The sequence below is a fragment of the Mastigoproctus giganteus genome, chromosome 7, assembly GCF_048544385.1.
Source record: "Mastigoproctus giganteus isolate SK-2022 chromosome 7, ASM4854438v1, whole genome shotgun sequence".
Taxonomy (NCBI): Eukaryota; Metazoa; Arthropoda; class Arachnida; order Uropygi; family Thelyphonidae; genus Mastigoproctus; species Mastigoproctus giganteus.
Genome location: NC_143581.1, coordinates 188,235,921 through 188,255,670, shown reverse-complemented (window position 1 = coordinate 188,255,670; position 19,750 = coordinate 188,235,921). Strand labels below are relative to the sequence as shown.

The 19,750-nt window shown below is 38.8% G+C and overlaps 2 protein-coding genes across 3 annotated transcripts in view; both read right to left on the bottom strand.

Annotated features, from left to right (window-relative positions):
- The window catches only part of LOC150083475 (uncharacterized), a 66,142-nt gene extending 63,359 nt beyond the window's left edge, over window positions 1–2,783 (bottom strand). Inside the window, exons 1-2 of the mRNA XM_090378507.1 lie at window positions 2,546–2,783; window positions 2,225–2,343 (exon numbers count right to left, since the gene is read on the bottom strand). The gene's annotated coding sequence lies outside the window, so the exon portion shown is untranslated. The remainder of the gene's footprint in view (window positions 1–2,224; window positions 2,344–2,545) is intronic.
- Window positions 2,784–3,323: 540 nt separating this feature from the next.
- The window catches only part of LOC150083474 (cytochrome P450 4V2-like), a 30,719-nt gene continuing 14,292 nt past the window's right edge, over window positions 3,324–19,750 (bottom strand). The window contains exons 9-11 of one of the 2 annotated variants that reach the window (XM_090378017.1): window positions 19,296–19,362; window positions 6,161–6,340; window positions 3,324–3,440 (exon numbers count right to left, since the gene is read on the bottom strand). In XM_090378017.1, the coding sequence (XP_090234143.1) occupies window positions 3,346–3,440; window positions 6,161–6,340; window positions 19,296–19,362 (342 nt within the window). In that variant the 3' untranslated portion in view covers window positions 3,324–3,345. Of the gene's footprint in view, window positions 3,441–4,967; window positions 5,739–6,160; window positions 6,341–19,295; window positions 19,363–19,750 lie in introns of those variants that run through there. The other variant, XM_090378016.1, reaches the window with a different exon arrangement.

The following is a 19,750-nucleotide window of genomic DNA, read 5'->3' as shown; positions in this document are numbered from 1 at the left end:
ATTAATTTTATCAATAATGGATAAAAAGTGTGTTAGCCAAATATGTCTGAAAAGAAAAAGACAGTTCATCTTTTTTACCCTGCACTAAGTAACACGAATTTACGAATTTATTTCCTTTTTTTTTTTCAAAGTGATTCTACTTCGATTTTTATAGAAAGTCAAATTATATGAAGTGATAACGGACTAATGTGCCCCACAAAATGTATGAAGTATTTGAATCTTTAAGACATTTTAAAGCCCTTTCATGTATTGAGTCCTCATAAAATCTTATGCCTTCCTCCACTATGAGCTGGAGTTAATATATGGATGATATTTCCATAAAAATGAAAAAAACAAAAAATACTTTAAATGTGTATTACTATAAATTAGAATTTTTTGAATGTCCTGCTTGTATATGTAACTGTCAATGGTACTGTGTATTTAATAAATGTCATTTGTGTCGTGTATCTTTTTTCTAAAATATTCTCGAAGTATGCGAAACAATTTTGGATCTTTGGGTAGAAGAGGATATAGATAGAGAACCTCCAGTGTTCTCCAGGAAAAATTAAAATACGACCCAAAAAACCGACATTGGAGTACAATCTGCATTGTACTCCACCAACCTTGTTTTCATTCTGTTATTTTAGCCTTTTCCCAAACCGGAAAGGCATTATTCAATAACCTTAAAATTAGTTTCTTTAAAACAGTTCAGGGTATTTAAATAACATTTAAAAATTACGCTTGATACCATTTTTGTTTTACAACAACAGCATATGACGTTACCCTTGGTTGGGTCTTCAAGGTAAAGCATGTTGCATACAGTTTTTCCAAGGTCACGGTTTTGTTCCAATGCGTTAATAATTGCCTGTTACTCTGTTGGAGATGACGTCATTGTCATGCAAATTACCACGTTGACTTTTTACATCTCAAATAATAACTGTCATCCATGGGTTATTTAGTAGGTGGATCCGAGGTGGTAAGTCTGTGGTTAACTTGTGAAGAATATTTCTTATAACGCGATGAGAGCGTAAGAATCTACAACAGTGGCAGATCTGTAGCTTTTGTCATTGCTCAAATTCTGAGGGTCAATCCATAATCTATTAAATACCTAATTCGAATTAAATGTGAACGTGTGGTCCAGGGAGGTTATTTTTCGCAATTTTGACCTAATCTGAATAGGCTAGTACAACTTGTGTGATTGAGGTTTGGAACTGATATCAGGAGAAATGACTGTTCCTGACAGTACCTGTTCAAAGATGACAAGGTTCCTGGAGATGATATGGTGGAACTATGGTAGCATATTTAATGGTAAGCGGGACAGATTTTAAGATTGTGTTTATTAAATCGGAGATCTCTTTAGGCATTTTAGAAGCCAGAATTCGAATTATAAAAATCTAGATTGGTAGGCAGGAGGCGAAGAAATACTTTGATTAAAATGGCAAATAAAATAAGTAAAATCTTAACGGTAACACTTAAGTGCAATTTTAAAATTAATTTAAATTTTCTGCTAAAAGTTAACATAGGTCCACGCGACAAATAGCCTAAACCCTGCGTCTTTTTATTGAAATACCCTACATATTTAAGTGAAAAAGAATTGCTACTTTCAAAAGGCATATAAAGTTGGGTTAATGCCAACTTTAAATTAATTTGTTGTCACAGGAAGTTACAGTTCTTGCTGTCACGATTCGTTACATAAAGTTAAATCACTTCGTTTAAACGTCATGATAACCCAAAAATCAGATACATTCTGAAAAAAAAATACAACTTGATGTTATTTGTTATTGTCTTTTGGGTCTAGAAAAGGAACAGCAAAATCAGTAATTTGTGAAGGATATTTGGTACTTTACAAAGTTTGATCTGATGCTCCAGAACTGAATTGATACTCCAGAATCTCTCAACAGGATACTCCAGAATCAGATTTACATATTCGCCTGCAAGAGGGTACTTATGAGGACGAATCTGTATTAAGTGTTGTTGAATGCGAAACATAATGCGTGTGTGTAAATTGCTCTTTGGAATCAGATTTCAAACTGCAGCACCAGGCTTCAGCTAAAGGTATAAGTGACGACAGACTGCAGGTGGGGAGGTGGGATGGGCCCTTGCACGGTTGTCAATATGCAACGCAGTACTTGAATAAATACATGGGTTCCAACCTCGTGATAGACCTACACAACGCGCAGAAAAATTCCTTAAGTGTAATTACAATGAATATTATGTTCTTGTACAGTAAAGGTTTTAAGCTTACCTTTCTTGTAAAATCATGCAACATTTTTAACTTCTTAGTCTTCCACTTGGATTTAGTTATAAACCCAATCAGTCCAAAACCATGGTCGGGGAGTCCAGAATAAGAAATCTCCACTTCAACTAGAGAAATAAAAAGTATCCTTTTGCTTAAGTTTAGATATTATGGTTTAATTGTCAATGAATATTATAAATTTGGTAATTGGGAGTTCGAGGCTGGTTTTAACAAATTTCCCTAATGGTAAAAGCAGCCTCAGTAACCCCCCCCCCCTCTCCTTCCAAATAAAGTAATTTGAAGAGCGCAGATCAAGGTAAGAATACCTACACATTAACGGCTTCGACATACTCCGATCTCCTGTTGTTTTGAACTCCAATGAGGACTCCCATGGCAGATTCTGGAACAACATCCATGCATAAAATAGTAAAAGAAATAATATGGTAGAAAAAATAGCTACTGAAGGCCGAGCCAGACAGTGGCCCCATCTGATGTCCGTCCTAAGAACTAAGGCTACCACTGCACGTAAGCCGAAGCTAAACAGGTCCATCTCCATAGATCAGACGTTCCTAAAACCTGTTTTGTGCCATGAATGGTGAAGCCCTTCTCGGAATAATGTTTTTAAATGCATAAAATAAAATACATAGGATTACAAAGGAAATCAATTATATTGAAATACAGTTGGTATCGTTATTTCGTCTATAATTAAATATTTTAATATTATAATTAAATATTAGGCAACAAACGACAGTAGCATTAGCTACTGTCGTTTGTTGCCTAATTCATAATTGAAGGGGACGTTAAATTTCAGTTAGAGGTTAGTGAAAATTAAGACGTAAATTTTGCCATCAAGTTCAAGGACACCTGAAATTTATTCACGGAGCTCCAAGTGGCATGTGACTCCAGGTTAAGAACTCCTGCCATAGATGGATGATGTCGAAGAGAAGTAATAACCATACTGCATCGAGTGTGGTGCAGGATAAAGACACTCGCATTCAGGCCTTAGGCAGAGGTGTCTCCGACACATCTGCCTAAGGCCTGAATGCGAGAGACCGATTAAACATTTGGACTCATATTTGATAAAATCTCTAAGCTAGATCCAGATATGTATGGCAATGTACAGGTCGAGACTACTTACCAAGTGGTTGGAATGATTCCCGGATATTCAGGTCACCGAACAGCGAATAGTGGACACCGTCACGAAGAACCTGATAGCTCCTGCAATCTTAGAAAAAAAAAAAAAAAATCAAGCAAAACGTGAGGGATCAACTACAAAAATAACAAAGAATATGGACAACATGAAACCAGGGGAGGAAGAGCAAGAAGAAAAAACCCAGAACATCAGAAGTGAAAAGAGATGAGGTGATGTTATCCAGAATAGAACACGAGTGGAAGGCCCTAATAGAATTCGAAGGAACGAACCCCACAAAGATCCACGTGATACCGAAGCAGAGACCCCATAGATTCCCATGAAGAGCCACAGAATACCTCAATTGGCAAATAATACCACATTACCTCAAAAATAATTGCATCACTCGATGTCATCCATACAGCAATATACTGTGCTATCATAGTAATCACTAGGATTAATGGAAGAGAAACTTAATTAGCGCCATCTGTGTTGATGACTTAGCAATTTTCTCAGTTATACAGCACGGAGGTTATTGAAAGACAACAGTAACGAGTCATTGATCGCCTTAATTCCTGGGCATTGGTTAGTGAATTCAGGTTCGCGCCGTTAATGGATTCAGGTTCGCACAAAAGACCGCTTTCGTATATTCTTGATCTAAGCATAATCTTCACCTGAACCGAGCTTTGGACAAAATGTTATTCCAGTAGTGATAGACACAAAATGTTTTGGACTCATATTTGATAAAACATTGACCTTTCTCGATTATGTTCGTCAACTCCATACAACGTGCTGGAGTGGCTCCAATATATTCTCTGCTCTCTCTTATACATCTTGGGGTGCGGATCGGTTCAATTTACTACACTTCTACCGCGTGCACTTGTTGGATCTAAACTAGATTACGCGTTCCAGGTACACGCATGAGCCAGAAACAGTGTACTTCGATGATTGGACTCTGTCCATCAGTCTATTCGTATTGCTGCTAGAGCATTTGAAATATCTCCTATTCAGAGTCTATACATGAAAGCAAATGAACAATCGTAATCGCTTCTACGTAAGCTATTGTCTTTAAACTACGGTTTAAAAGTGAAATCCCCACTAGACCATCCTAAGTGGACATCGTTTTTCAGCCACGATGGGACAATTCATACAACGCCGACAGACTGCCAATCGCCCTTTCGGTATTCGTGTACAAGCACTACTCCGTGATTCGGCAGGGTTCCCCAAACACAAGAGTAACTCTTCCACCTTGGCACGCTCACGTCCCAGAATGCTACTTTTCTCTTAAGAACTGAGTAAAGTCAAATACTCCATCATCTCTCATCTTATATCGTTTGTACGAAACACCCTGATTATCCAAAGTCATGAACCAGCAAATAAGAGCAGCTGAAGAGGAGAGCTTGGTAAAGATCAAAGCAGAATTTGACAGTGATATTTTAGTCATGGAGAACGCAAGAATTATTTGGGATTTTCTTTTGGCTGATGAAGAAAAATTCCTTTTCCTTGAATCATTTAGCCACTTAAATATGAATACTAATTGAAATAAATCTTCTGTATTGCATACTTAGAGTTATAGGAAGTACAAAGTATACAATAATACCCATAATGAGAACATTCCAGGGTTTAACAAGGTAAAACTAATAAGATTAGACTATACTAGCAGAGAAGAGCTCTCATAGAGGTCAGCTCCTGACCGTACACGCACTCGCGCACACAAACGGGCTTTTTACACTTTGTACGTTCTTGCAAAGGCCCAATTTAAAATGTATTAACATATATATGAGACCAACCTTTCGGTGTGTCTTTATGTATCCTCTGGAACAAAAAGATTCAGATGTTTAATAGCAGATAATTCATTGTTGTATTCAGATTTTTGGGGACTTCACTCTGATAAGTCTTATCAGTTGAAAACTTTAGGAAATCTGCACTTCTGAGAAGCACTGTTTTTGGAGTCATCCCTTGTTTTAAGGGACGACTCTTAAAGATTTTCAGATCATCATTTATGTCTCTAGTGAATGGGTACTACATAACTGACCACTGGATAAATGTAACAAAATTATAGCATCACTATATACTATACAACACACGAATTTATTTATTTTCGATTTTTCTTTTTATTGCAAACATTAACCCATAAATATATACAGTACAGAGGTAAATGAGTCTAAATTATTACTTCGGATGGACAGTAAATAAACAGTTTTAAAAGATGTTTAGTAACTCCATTTTATTTAATTTGCCTCTTTTCAAATCGCATTCGGAGGGGAACTGCAGGTCGAAGTACAATCTCTGGAACTACGGGGATCTTGTCACGGGAATCCAGGGAATACACTCTAAACCTTCGAAGTATATTCAGCACCAAAACTTTTATCTCCATAATAGCGAATCGCTGGCCTGTAAGAATTGTGATTGGAAAATTAATACACATTGCACTGGTCTGTTATGGCAGATGTACAAATTGTTCCAGGTATTCAACTCTGTGGCAATGACGAACAATCTATTTATCACAGAGTATTCTGGGATGTGGTTCAGCAGAAGAACCACATCTCAGAATTTTTAGTGGCATACCATACTAACGTTGAGAAGAGGAATAATTGGGATTAAATTACATTAAATCCTGTATTTATTCTCTTGTTCGCCAATCCACCAAAATAATTTATTAATAACATTGAAATAAATATTCCTATTAAAATTTTAGCTGAAATCTTTTTAGAAATATCGTGATTAAGATATGTCTTTTATATTTGGGATCAACCATATGCATCTATAGAAATGGATACGCACAGACATTCACAACTTATCTCAATTAGACTTACCAATGCAATTTCTAGGTCCAGCAGAGAAAGGAATAAATGCATAGGAATGACGTCCAACAGAATTTTCTGGGAGGAAGCGATTTGGATCAAACATTTCAGACTTTGGAAATTCTTCGTTGTCTCGATGAACAGCATAGATATCAATGAGACATTCAGTATCTTTTGGAATTACGTATCCATCTAGAAAGATTATATGCTAAATATCAAAACGGTTTTTCATAAAAAAAAGGTAAGAATCGATATTTTTAGTTTATTATAGTAAAAAAGATGAAGCGTTTTGCTTCGGAAATTATTTCTGTTAGCATGGAAAATTTTGAAACGATTCATATAAAAAGGAATTAGAGATTTCTCAACGAAATCGGATCAAAGACCTTTAAGATGAAGTGGAACACCGAAGAATGCAATCAATACATCTTTTTCAGCGGAATCCAAGGAGAAATGGGCGCAAATTCCTGCTGCTTCTGCTTAAATGAACAGATCGAAATTGCTCCAAGGCGGTTTGATGCTATCATTAGGTAAGGTCGGCACAGGTAGTAGAGTGGTTATAATCACCGAACAGCCCACAGCAGGTGGAAAAGCCCGGGTTTGAATCTCATTAATGATGAGAGGAATTTATGGGTTTTTTTTTCACTCCGTGGCTCAGTTAGTCGGTCTCAGGAGTAGATAGCAAGGGTTTTACTCACAGAAATTTGGGAGTTTTTCGTTCAGCAAAACACACAAATCGACCAGAGAACACACGCAATTTACAGACACAAATTAATACATACGTTTATGTATTAAAAGTACGGGTAACTCTAATATAATAATTTAATTTATACCATAACAAGATGTTGATTAGATGATTACAAAGACAGCACGTTATTTATTTTTAAATGTGCTGTTGAAAGCAGGAACAATATTATTTAGCCCACGGTTAAGGTGGTCAAAATCTGACTAAGAGAAAGCACTAGCAAAGAGAAAAAGAACAGCAAAAGAGAAATCTTCTACTATATGAATGGCATAAAAGAAGAGAAAGAAAATGGATTTGGCCTCATAATTGTTGGTGGAAGACCCTAGAAAGCTCAGCAGAAAGAGCAAACGCATGAAACAGATTCTTCTCAACGATATTTACAGTCCAAAGCAATTTCGAATCTTCGGGATATATTAACGAATCAGATTTCCATAAATTAAGCCTTAGAATAAGTTCAGAAAAGGGCTTGTTAAAAAAGCTGTTGAGGATCCAGGCCAGGGATCCAGGGATGTGGGAAAGTTAGCGTGTATTCACTTATAATTAAATAAGCTGCAAGTGAGTGCATAAAACTGTTGGAAATACTAAGGAGAGCGTTACAAGTCTCTTGGAAGAACGTAGATTGCAGAAGTCTTAACATTTTTTTATGTAAACCCCAATCACGAGAGGTACTGGAACCTATAGTACTTAGTACCGTGCTTGGGTTGGAGGTTGAGAAGACGAAAGAAGATATTTGTTGACATTGGACTTGAACTTCTGTAGACTGTAATTTTCAGGAAATACGTATGAAGGAAGTTTTTTTCCTGAAAACGGCAGTTGAATGAATATACGAGGAAGATGAAAAGTTGGTTCTGTGGGTTTGACGTTGGACAGTAAATGGATGTTTGAACTGTTTTGAAAGAGAGAGCGGGAATTATAGAAGCCAATTCAGAAGAACAGTGCCCATGGAAGTAACTGTAGAAGAGGCATGCAGCAGAAATAGTACGTCTATGAGACAGCGAGTGGAGAGTCTCTGTTAGAGATGAATCATTAATTAACCGAACTGCCCTCTTCTGAATGGAATCAAGAAGCCTGAGAGAGGTTTTGGGCGCACCACCCCAGATGTGGGAACAATATTCCATGGCAGGGCGGATTTGCGATTTATACAGAGTGAGCAGCTGTTTGGAAGAAAAGTAACGCTGAGAGCGAAAGAGAAAACCAAGTTTTTTAGATGCAGAGGAAGCAATATTTGTAATGTGTTTGTGCCAAGAGAGATTAGAAGTCAGGGTAATCCCCAAAAGAGATATATCATTTTGCCTAGAAATCAGAGTGTCACTAAAGATAAGCATAGAAGCAGAAGAATTCTTTTTGCGAGATATAAGACAAGACTGAGTTTTAGAAGGGTTGAAATCAACTAAGTTGTTTTTGCCCCACTGAAGAATTACCTGAAGATCCACATTTAAGGAATTGGTAGCAGATTTTCGAGAAGTTGAAGCTGATTGAGCAGGACAAGGTTTCTCAAAATGGAAAGTGGAATGCAATGTGCTATCATCGGAAAAACTATGGATAGGATTTCCAGTCAATGGAAGAAGGTCATTAATATACAAGAGGAAAAGAGTGGGGGAAAGAACTGAACTTTGGGGGACACCGGCATTAGTGGAAAAGTTAGAAGACAGAGAGCCATCTACCATCACCCTCAGTGAGCGATCAGAGAGAAAAATTGGGTAACCACGTAAGATATGGAATCATAAAAAAATAAAATTTTTTATAAAGATTGGAAGTTAGTATTTTTTTTAAAAGATTCTTGCCGCTAGTGGGATAAGATGGTAATATCATCTATTTCACTAATAAGATTATTCAGTAAGAAATAAATGGCAGGGTCCGTGCTTTCAACGTCCATTATACTCGAGGATATACAAAGAGAAAACTACAGCAAAGCAGCATGGGGTCTGGCGCAAACAGACGTTTATGCGGGGTCGTAAACAGGAAGTGGGTTCTTGACTAGCACAAGTTTCCAAAGGTAGATGCTGTGGTCACTAGATGTGAGTTTCGTGGTTTTAGAACGCTACAGGGAGAAGGCGTTGGATGAGAGGGTGTTGTTTTTTGGATAATCGGCAAACATCAAAGGGCACACCGTACGGCAGAAGATCCGGTAAAATAGTAAAAGTGGGTGTATTGAATCACGTGCTACTGGGCAGGCTGAGTAGGGATCTTCTAACAAATTAAAGGAGAAAAATCCGAGGATGAGTATAGGATTGGAAGGAGTCACTGGTAATAGGCGTGGCGGACTCGGGAAAAAGATGAAGGAAGGTAGAACAAAAAGGGAGTGAAAGGGGTTGGAAAGAGAGTCTGTCAGAGTTGAGCAAGTGCTGACCAGTTTAAGATGGAGTAGTTAGTCGAAAAATGGTACATAAGTTTTAAAGTGTAGTTAGTTGAGAAAGGGTAGATAAGTTGTAAGATAGAAGAATTAGTGAGAGAGGCAGTCGAGTAAGTGGAGAGAATTAGTTAAGATGTATTAGTCAGTCAATCCGTCAGTAGCAGACAGTTTTTTTGAGTGAAGGAGTGAAAGGGATGGAAAAAAGTGCCGTAGATAAAAATAAAAATCGTTGGACAATAAAAGAAGCCCGTCGTATTGTCAGTAAAGCGCAGAAGGCAATTAAAATAGTTGAGAAGGCAGAATACGGTGAAGTTAGCTCATTGTAGGATCTCACACAACAACTGAGAAGGAATCAACTCCTGTGTTAATAAACAAGATGTCTGATGCCCAGGAGATAATGGTGCTGAAGCCGATAAAATCCGGAGCCGGACAGAAGGGAGAACAAACATGCTGACCAGATGAAATGAATCGCTTTTAAGGAGCAAAGGTACTCGAAACCCAAGAAGCAAACCCGAAAACTCCTGTCGAACTCTCCAAGGATTTGTGAGAAGCATTCCAGATGGAATACACCTTCTGTTCACCGCGAGAAAGATGAAGGACATGCTGCAGAGCCCTTCAAGATAACTAAGTAAGTAATTAGTTCTCTTAAGTATTCTCATTCACACAAAAGACTGTAGATACCCTGATAGCCGAATTGGTAGAACTTTTAAACAGAACACTGAGATTGGTATAAGAATTACCCAGTTGTAAGGGTAGGTTATTGTAGGATATGTGCTGAAGGACAATAACCAGAGCATGTTAATAAGTGTATAGAAATCTTTTCTTCGAAGTAATTGATGCCTTGTTTATAATTGTTTGATAGGCTACAATTAAATATGTTTTGGATGGGAATTAGAAGTGAGTGATACCTGTTAATAATCATTGTAATAAGTAAGTGAATAAATACTGAATTTTGAAAAGGAATAAGAAAAACGACGGTAGCCATCAAATGTGCAAGTTGTTTGTAGAAATTGGCAGTGGCATGTATTGAAGAAGGTTATAAATTATAATCTGTTATAAAGGGGAGGGATAACAAATTCTCCAGAAATTAAGAGTATAGAAGTTTAATATAATTTTGGAGTAAGAAATTGTTTTGCAAAAGAGAATGTTAACAGATTTTTGAAAGTTATTTGAGCTCAGGTGTAAGGAAGAAGAAACATTCAGTTCTTGAAAGGGTAATTTTGATTATGATATATATAAGTAGATCAGATTAGATTATTTTGTCATGTGTTTGAGTTTAATCATTTTGGTTTGGATGTATTTATGTAAATATGTACAATAAACTAAAATTTTATATACAACTTTCGTGTATTTTTTGTTGTTCTGAGCACCAGCCTATCCGAAGGGAATTAAATACATCTAAAGAGCTTTTCCTCTTGAACCTAAAATTTTCTGTGAAGTTAATAGTCAGATGCGCAAGTGGGGAGTTATTTAAAAGGGGAACTAACCAAAGGGATATATAAATTAATAAATAAAATCCCCACAACCAATCACTAAAAACAGTTGGCAAACCATACGATGGAAGCTTGTTTAAAAGACCTTTATGCCAAACACGATCGAAAGCCTTTGAGATGTCTAGAGCAACTTTTTCACTGAAGTTTTCCATTGAATTTGTCCATAAATGGGTAACATAAGACAGAATATCACCAGTGGATCGATATTGATGGAATCCATACTGGCGAACGTTGATCAGACGGAAGGTTTCTGGGAAGTTTAAGAGTTGGCGGTTAATTGATTTCTCCATTACTTTAGAAAGAGTAGAAGTAATTGCAATGGGACGATAATTGGATGGGAGGGATTTGTCACCCTTTTTAGGAACTGGCTGGATATGAGCAAATTTCCAAGCAGAAGGAAAAACACCTTTGGAATAAGAAAATGAAAAAAGGCGGCAAAGAACAGGAATAAGTTCAGGAGCACAGGTTTTGAGAACAAGTGGAGAAATACCATCGGGATCTGGAGCTTTCTTAGCATTAAGATTCGTCAAAATCCTTCTGACGGAAGACCGCAGGAGGCATCGAATGGAGCATGTTGGGAATGGTGGGAATTGTTTTACCAAGATCATTAATACATGAGCTGGAAGAAAAATGGGATGCTGGCAGGTCAGCTTTATCCTTGGCTGAAGTGACAACACAACCATCTGGTTTGGACAGGAGTGGGAGCAGAGCTCGGCAAAAGTTGCGGCCAATAGCTTTGGCAAGAGACCAGAATACTCGGCTACGATTAGGGCAAGAAGCAAGTTTTATACTCTTAGCCTGTTAAACTCTAGTTTGGACTGATTAATAACTGCTTTCCAATTAGTAACGAATGGGCCTGGTGTACTGGGGTCCATGGTTGAGAAAAACAGATACGTACAATGATAACCCAGTTTAATGTAATATAATAAAATATATAATAATAAGTAGCAGACAGTAGCTTTCAAGACTAACGAGTCTTTTTCAACTCAATTTAAATACAATGGATAAGTGCAATTCTGCTTTTCTGCTTTCCAATTGTTGCGAGCTTTGCTGTAGGCAGAAAATGAAACTGAAGAATTAGAAACAAGCCAATTACGATATGCAATATTCTTCTCTTGAACAGATTTAGCAAATTTATTGGAAAACAAAGGTTTAGATATTTTAAAGTGGAGGGCGAGATTTTAAAGTGGAGTGTGGGATAAAGGATTCCATTCCTGCAAGAATAATTTCACTGATATGATCTGAGCAAACACTGACATCAGAACTTTTGAAACAGTAATCCGACCAAGGAAAAGAAAAGAAATCTCGCAGGTCATCCCATTTTGCATTCTTGTAATGCCAAACAACACGAGGTTGGGAAGAGCCTTGAGATAAAGGTTCCATTGGAGAAGAGACAATCACCAAGTTGTGATCTGAAGTGCCTAAAGGACCTCTCACTTCGACCGTGTACTTAGAAGGGTTGTTTGTGATAAAAGATCAAGCTTGTTGGCTGTATGATTAGGATTGTCCGGTATTCTTGTAGGGAAATGAACAATCTGTGCAAGGTCATTTGTAATTCAAAAGCCTCAGCATTTCGGCCAGCTGGGTCTGTGTGACTAGAAAACGGAAGACAGCTGGAGTTGTGAACATTAAAATCACCAAGGAAAATTACCTCACTGTTGGACTGGAAAAAGTCAAGTTGCAAAGAGAGATAGTCAAAGAGCTCCAAGTGATTAGCGGAGTTGAGAGAACGATAGAGACAACAGATGAATTTGACACGATGAGGTAGAGAGATTTTAAGCCAGAGAAGATCGAAAAGAGGAGAATCCAAATTGCCAAGTCACTAACACGGAATATCAAAACGTACATATGACCAAGTACCACCTTTGTGGCGAAATGAATCATACAGCGAATAATTTGGGCATATGAGATGAGCAGTAGTTGAATCAACCAATAACTTTGGTCCATGAGGTTGTCACAGACATTCTCTCATATATGCCAGACAAGCTGTACTTGCTACCTGGGAGTCTAAAACGCTGATGGAACTGATATTCGAGTGACACTCAAGTCAAGTTGACCCAATTTCAGCGACGTCCGGACGGTCTGTGACAGCCAAATCTTCGGCTTGCACCTTCACGATGGTGGGACTGTTAGTAATCCTGGGTATAACCTCCATGCACAAGTACAAGGTGGGTGACCACCCAGGGGTCGTAAGCAGGGGTCGAGGTGTGGCGCCCACACCACATGGAGGAACGCCGCCCCTCTATGTAACCAGGCAGTACTAGGTGGTAGATGACTCTCATCAACCGGAGCAATACCACCACTTTGCTTATTGGAAGAACCCATGTTTAGTCTCTAGAGCTAAGTTCCGGTCAACCCTTCCCTATCTCTTCAATCATGCAGTATGATTGATGACTTTTGAGGTTATGATAAACGTCGTGGCGAGATCCAATCTTCCGTACATTTCGAGGGTACAGCTCTAAAACGGTGTTCGCAGGCCGGCCGCTAGTTAGTACACCGGACCGAACCTATTCGTAACTCTCTAGGAGGCTTGGGATCAGCTAGTGTATAATCTTGCTACCTCTACTCTGCCAGACAGTGACTGGAGGGAGTCCGAGTAGTGTATATGCAGGGAGCATTGTCGAGGTCACGTTATGTCAAGGATCTGGGTATATTCTTACCACAAGTATGCCATATCCAAAAATTTCATACAGCATGTCCCACCCACCCTTTCTTACTATCGAATACACCATGAATTGTCAAACTAATAGAGCAAGCTTATCTGCGAAAAGATCTAAACCTCTCAAGCACTTCCTAATTCATTTCACAAATATATGTGGTCTCAATTCTAATCTCAACGATGTCCATTTCGACTTTCAGTCTGCCAAACCCCATATACTTTTTTTTGTCAGTATCTCAGTTATCGGTTGATTAAACTACTGCTCATGCCCAAATTATTTGTACCACCTTTGAGGTACTCTCTTTGAGAGTACCTCAAAGGTGGTACAAATAAGAGAGTACTTCATAGGTGGTACTCTCTCTCTCTACCTCTGTGTCAAATTCATCTGTTGTCTGTATAATTCTCCCAACTCCACTAATCACTTGGAGCTCTTTGACTTCCTCTCTTTACAACTTGACTTTCTCCAGTCCAACTTTCCTAACAGTGAGGTAATTTTCCTTGGTGATTTTAACGTTCACGAATCTAGCTGTCTTCCGTTTTCTTGTCACACGGACCCAGCTGGTCGAGATGCTGAGGCTTTTGCAATTACTAATGACCTTGCACAAATTGTATTGTTCATTTACGTACAAGAATACCAGACAATCCTAATCATACAGCCAATACGCTTGATCTTTTTCTCGCAAACAGTCCTTCTAAGTGCACGGTCGAAGTGAGAGGTCCTTTAGGCACTTCAGATCAAAACTTGGTGATTGTTTCTTCTCCAATGGAACCTTTATCTCATGGCTGTTCCCAACCTCATGTTGTTTGGTACTACAAGAATGCAAAATGGGATGACCTGCAAGACTTCTTTTCTTATTTTCCTTGGTCGGATTACTGTTTCAAAACGTCTGATATCAACGTTTGCTCAGATCGTGTCAGTGAAATTATTCTTGCAGGAATGGAATCCTTTATCCACACTACACTTTAAAATCTCGTCCTTTATCTAAACCTTTGTTTTCCAATAAATGTGGTAAGGCTGTTTAGGAAAAGAATGTTGCATATCGTAATTGGCTTGTTTCTAATTCTTCAGTTTTATTTTATGCGTACACCAAAGCACGGAACAATTGCAAAGCAGTTATTAATCAGTCCAAACTAGAGTTTGAACAGGCCAAGAGTAGAAAACTTGCTTCTTGTCCTAATGTTGGCGGAGCATTCTGGCCTCTTGCCAAAGCTTTTGGCCGCAACTTTTGCCCATCTCTGCTCCTACCTCTATCCAAACCAGATGGTCCTGTTGTCACTTCGGCCAAGGATAAAGGTGACCTACTAGCATCCCATTTTTCTTAAAACTGATGTATTGATGATCATGGTAAAACACCTCCCACCATTCCCAACACTCCATTCAATGCCCCCTGCGGTCTTTCATCAAAGGATGTCAGAAGGATTTTGACGAATCTTGATGCTAAGAAAGCTCCAGGTCCCGATGGTATTTTCCATTTGTTCTCAAAACCTGTGCTCCTGAACTTATTCCTGTTCTTTGTCGCCTTTTTCCTCTTTATTATTCCAAAGGTGTTTTTCCTTCTGCTTGGAAATTTGCTCATATTTGCTCAATTAACCGCCAACTCTTAAACTAATTTGAAACCTTCCGTCTGATCAACGATCGCCAGTATGGATTCCGTCAGTGTCGATCCACTGGTGATATTCTGGCTTATGTTACCCATTTAAGGAATAATTCAATGGAAAGGTTCGGTGAAGCACAAGTAGTTGCTCTTGACATCTCAAAGGCTTTCGATAGTGTTTGGCATAAAGGTCTTCTAAACAAGCTTCCATCTTATGGTTTGCCAACTGTTTTTAGTAATTGGTTATCCAGTTTTCTCTCTGATCGCTCACTGAGGGTGCTTGTAGATGGCTCTGTCTTCTAACTTCTCCACTAATGCCGGTTTCCCCCAAGGTTCAGTTCTTTCTCCCACTCTTTTCCACTTGTATATTAATAACCTTCTTCCATTGACTGGAAATCCTATCCATAGTTTTTCCGATGATAGCACATGGCATTCCACTTTCCATTTTGAAAAACATTGCCCTGCTCAGTCAGCTTCAACTTCTCGAAAATCTGCTACCAATTCCTTGAATGCCGATCTTCAGGTAATTCTCCAGTGGGGCAAAGAAAACTTAGTTGATTTCAACCCTTCTAAAACTCAGTGTTGTCTTATATCTCGCAAAAAAGTATTCTTCTGCTCCTATGCTTATCTTTGGTGACACTCCGATTTCTAGGCAAAATCTTTTGGGGATTACCCTGCCTTCTAATCTCTCTTGGCACAAGCACATTACAAATATTGCTTCCTCTGCATCTAAAAAACTTGGTTTTCTCTTTCGCTCTCGGCGTTACGTTTCTTCCAAACAGCTGCTCACTCTGTATAAATCGCAAATCCGCCCTGCCATGGAATATTGTTCCCACATCTGGGGTGGTGACCCCAAAACCTCCCTCAGGCTTCTTGATTCCATTCAGAAGAGGGCAGTTAGGTTAATTAATGATTCATCTCTAACAGTCTCTCCACTCGCTTTCTCATAGACGCAGTGTTTCTGCTGCATACATTTTCTACAGATACTTCCATGGGCACTGTTCTTCTGAATTGGCTTCTATAATTCCCTCTCTCTTTCAAAACAGTCCGAATACGTGCCGCCACCAACCAACAACCATTTACTGTCCAACTTCAAACTCACAGAACCAACTTTTCATCTTCCTCATTTATTCATTCAACTGCCGTTTTGTGGAACAACCTTCCTTCGTACGTATTTTCTGAAAATTACAGTCTACAGAAGTTCAAGTCCAATGTCAACAAATATCTTCTTTCGTCTTCTCAACTTCTAACCCAAGCACGGTACCAAGTACTATAGGTTCTAATACCTCTCGTGTTTGGGGTTTACATAAAAAAAAAAAAAGAGAGATTCTGTCAGGAAAAGTACATGGGGTTTGGTTGACTGCAAGTGGAAATATAATCGTTCAGATTACAACTGAGAATACGTATATTTGTGAAATGAATTAGGAAGTGTTTGGGAGGTTTAGATCTTTTCTCAGATAAGCTTGCTCTATTAGTTTGACAATTCATGGTGTATTCAATAGTAAGAAAAAGTGAGTGGGTGGCATGCTGTATGAAGTAATGAAATTTTTGGATATGGCGTACACGTGGTTAGAATATACCGAGATCCTTTGTAAGATGTAAAATCTTACACGTTTAATATTTTAGAAATGAGTGAGATTTATTTAAAATAAAGCTTAGGAAATAGCAAAATAGGACAGTAAACATTTCCAGTCACAAATATTATTCTAGGTCACTCACAAGGAATTAAAAATTAGACAAGGTTGAATTAGAGAAAAGGGAGCGGTAAGCTATTAGCAATTAGGGGTACATTTCAGTTCCCACCATGGCAGCGACTACTGGCGAGCAGGTGCGAATAACTATGGCCAGAAAGAACAAAGGGCTGTAGACTGAACATTGAACATTGTCGGACATCCCTTTGTCTAGTGACACCTAGAACCGGTCTGGTAGTAAATACGGTTGCTCCGGTCAGCAATCACATTGACGTCTGACTGTCGGCAATGGCAAGGTTGTTAGACCATGTAAAATAAATCTGCTAAGTTTAACGAGGGGTGGCGAAGGTGACGGCGAACTTCAAAGCAGCGGATTGCCTGGGAAAAATTTGGAAATTTATTAAAATGAGCTCTGAATATACAGCTTGAGAAATTTTAAAGGACGAATAGGAAATGATGAAAGTTGACAAAAATGAGAAGATTGGGTAAACTCAGAAAAAAGGTGGGCAGGAATTATGAGGGGCGTTGCTGAATTCAGAGTAACAAAAAGTCAGTGAGCAGGGGGAAACAAAATCAGATCCAGCAGTTGAGCTTTATGTGGCAGTTATGAAGATGGGTCAGTAAGAACAGATCCCTCAGTTGAGCTTTATGTGGTGGTTATGAAGATGGGTTAGTAAAATCAGATCCTCAGTTGAGCTTTATGTGGTGGTTATGAAGATGAGTTAGAAACAGTGAGAACCCCGAGTTGAGTATGTGGGGGTATGTGGAAATGAGTTAGGAAAAGACAGAGTTGAGATTTTGACAATGTTAGTGGGAAAATGAGTAATAAGTTGTGTAGGGTTAGATAAGTCCTGTCCTATCCTGTCAGCCAGCTGGGAAAGATCTGAGAAATTAAGATGGAGTAGTGAAGGGTTAGATAAGTTTAGTGCAGTCAGTAAGTTAAGAAAAGTTAGTGGAGTTTCATAATAGAAGAGAACAGTCGAGTAGTCCGTTATCGGAAGGCAAGGGTAGTGGCCCGTATGCAAATAAGTCAGTCCGTCGTCGGAAGGCAAGGGTAGTAGCCCGTATGCAAACGACTGAAGTGTATGGAGAAATAAACCTGTCCGTTATAGGAAGGTAGTGAAAGTGGCCAGCGTGAAAATAAGTAGTGTAAGGAGAAAAATAACCCTAGTCGACCATCTGAAGGCAGTGATAAAGGCAAGGCGCAGATAAGTGAGCTGAGAAGATAAAGTTGTAATTCCTAGTCCGCCAGAATAACTGAACCGAAGGTTAAGTAGCAGTATCGAAAGACGAGCCCATAAATTCCTGAAAGACACAATGATGCCCTATCTAGACGTAGACTACAGCCCCTGGAGAAACTTGAAGTTCTGAGATGAATGCAGTTGGTAAACGGTGATGCCATTCCCAGACAAGGAGCTGAAGGCCCCAAAACGGAGAAATCCGATTTGTAAAATTAAGTAAGTGACTAGTTATATAGTATTCTCCCTCACTAATAAAGGACTGTTGGAACTCTAATATCAGATTAGTATAATGTTTGGAAAGATGTTAAGGGAAGGATATACAAAGATATAAATATATACATAAATATAGAGATAAGTCAGATGATAGTTTTGGGTTTTGATTAATGTATAATTAGACATGTAGAAAGGCAAAGGAGAGAAATTTGATATTTGTTATTAGTTATTGTTTAACATATAGGTATGATATATTTTGGAAGGGAAGGGTAGGGAAATACAGAGAAAGACTCTCTCCAGTCACTATCTGGCAGAGTAGAGGTAGCAAGATTATACACTAGCTGATCCGGAAGCTTCCTAGAGAGTTACCAATAGGTTCGCCCGGTGTACTAACTAGCGGCCGGCCTGCGAACACCGTTTTAGAGCTGTACCCTCGAAATGTAAGGAATATTGAATCTCACCACGATGTTCATCATAACCTCAAAAGTCATCAATCATACTGCATGATGGAAGAGATAGGGAAGGGTTGACCGGAACTTAGCTCTAGAGACTAAACATGGGTTTCACCACTTCAAGCCTCCAATAAGCAAAGTGGTGTATTGCACCGGTTGATGAGAGTCATCTACCACCTAGTACTGCTTGGTAAGATGGAGGGGCGGCATTCATCCATGTGGTGTGTGCGCCACATCTCGACGCCCGCTTACGTTGGTTCACACCTGGGTGGTCACCTACCTTGTACTTGTGCATGGAGTTTATACTCAGGATTACTAATAGTCCCACCATCGTGAAGGTGCAAGCAGAGGATTTGGCTGTCACAGACCGTCCGAACGTGGCCGAAATTGGGTCCACTTGACTTGAGTGTCACCCGAATATCAGTTTCATCAACGTTTTAGATTCCCAGGTAGCAAGTACAGCTTGTCTGGCATATCTGAGAGAATGTCTGTGACAACCTCAAATTTCTCCAGTCTACAAAGATAGTGCTAAAGACGATTTGGTTAACTTCAGACTAGTTAGGTAAGAAAGAAAATATGAAGTCTATGGGAAGGATGTGATTCTGAGCCATCTCGATAAGAAGGGTATCGTGAATGAATCCCAGCGCGGTCTGGGATCTATTAATATTAATTGATAAGTTGTAATTAAAAGTCGTCAATAGTACTTACTGACATTTATATCTTCATGGAGATGGCGGAATATTGCTGGTCCAGCTGGATATAATCTCATGGATTCCTGCACAGTACAAAAAAGTTAATTTAAGGGTTACCGAATTAAACGATATATTACCAATAATCAATTTTTGCAAACCTCTTGTCGTTAATTTTAATTCCCTCCTTTCATACAAAGCCTGTCGACTGATTGGAGAATGAGGCAATGAGATATGCACAGTCCTTATATCGTAAGCAAATGGAACAGTCCGTGAATCTGTGTTGAATGGTATCTACAAGGAAGGCCGCTGTACCAATATGGAATCATTAACGGTAAGGGAAAAGACAAGTGGCATCAACGATTTTGCTAGAAGTATGGTCAGAGGTGCTTTGGTATTAGGAGAACTAGTCCGATCAGCAATGAATTACACCCATGTATTAACGCCGAAAGTGTCTAAGAATGCGTTTACCAT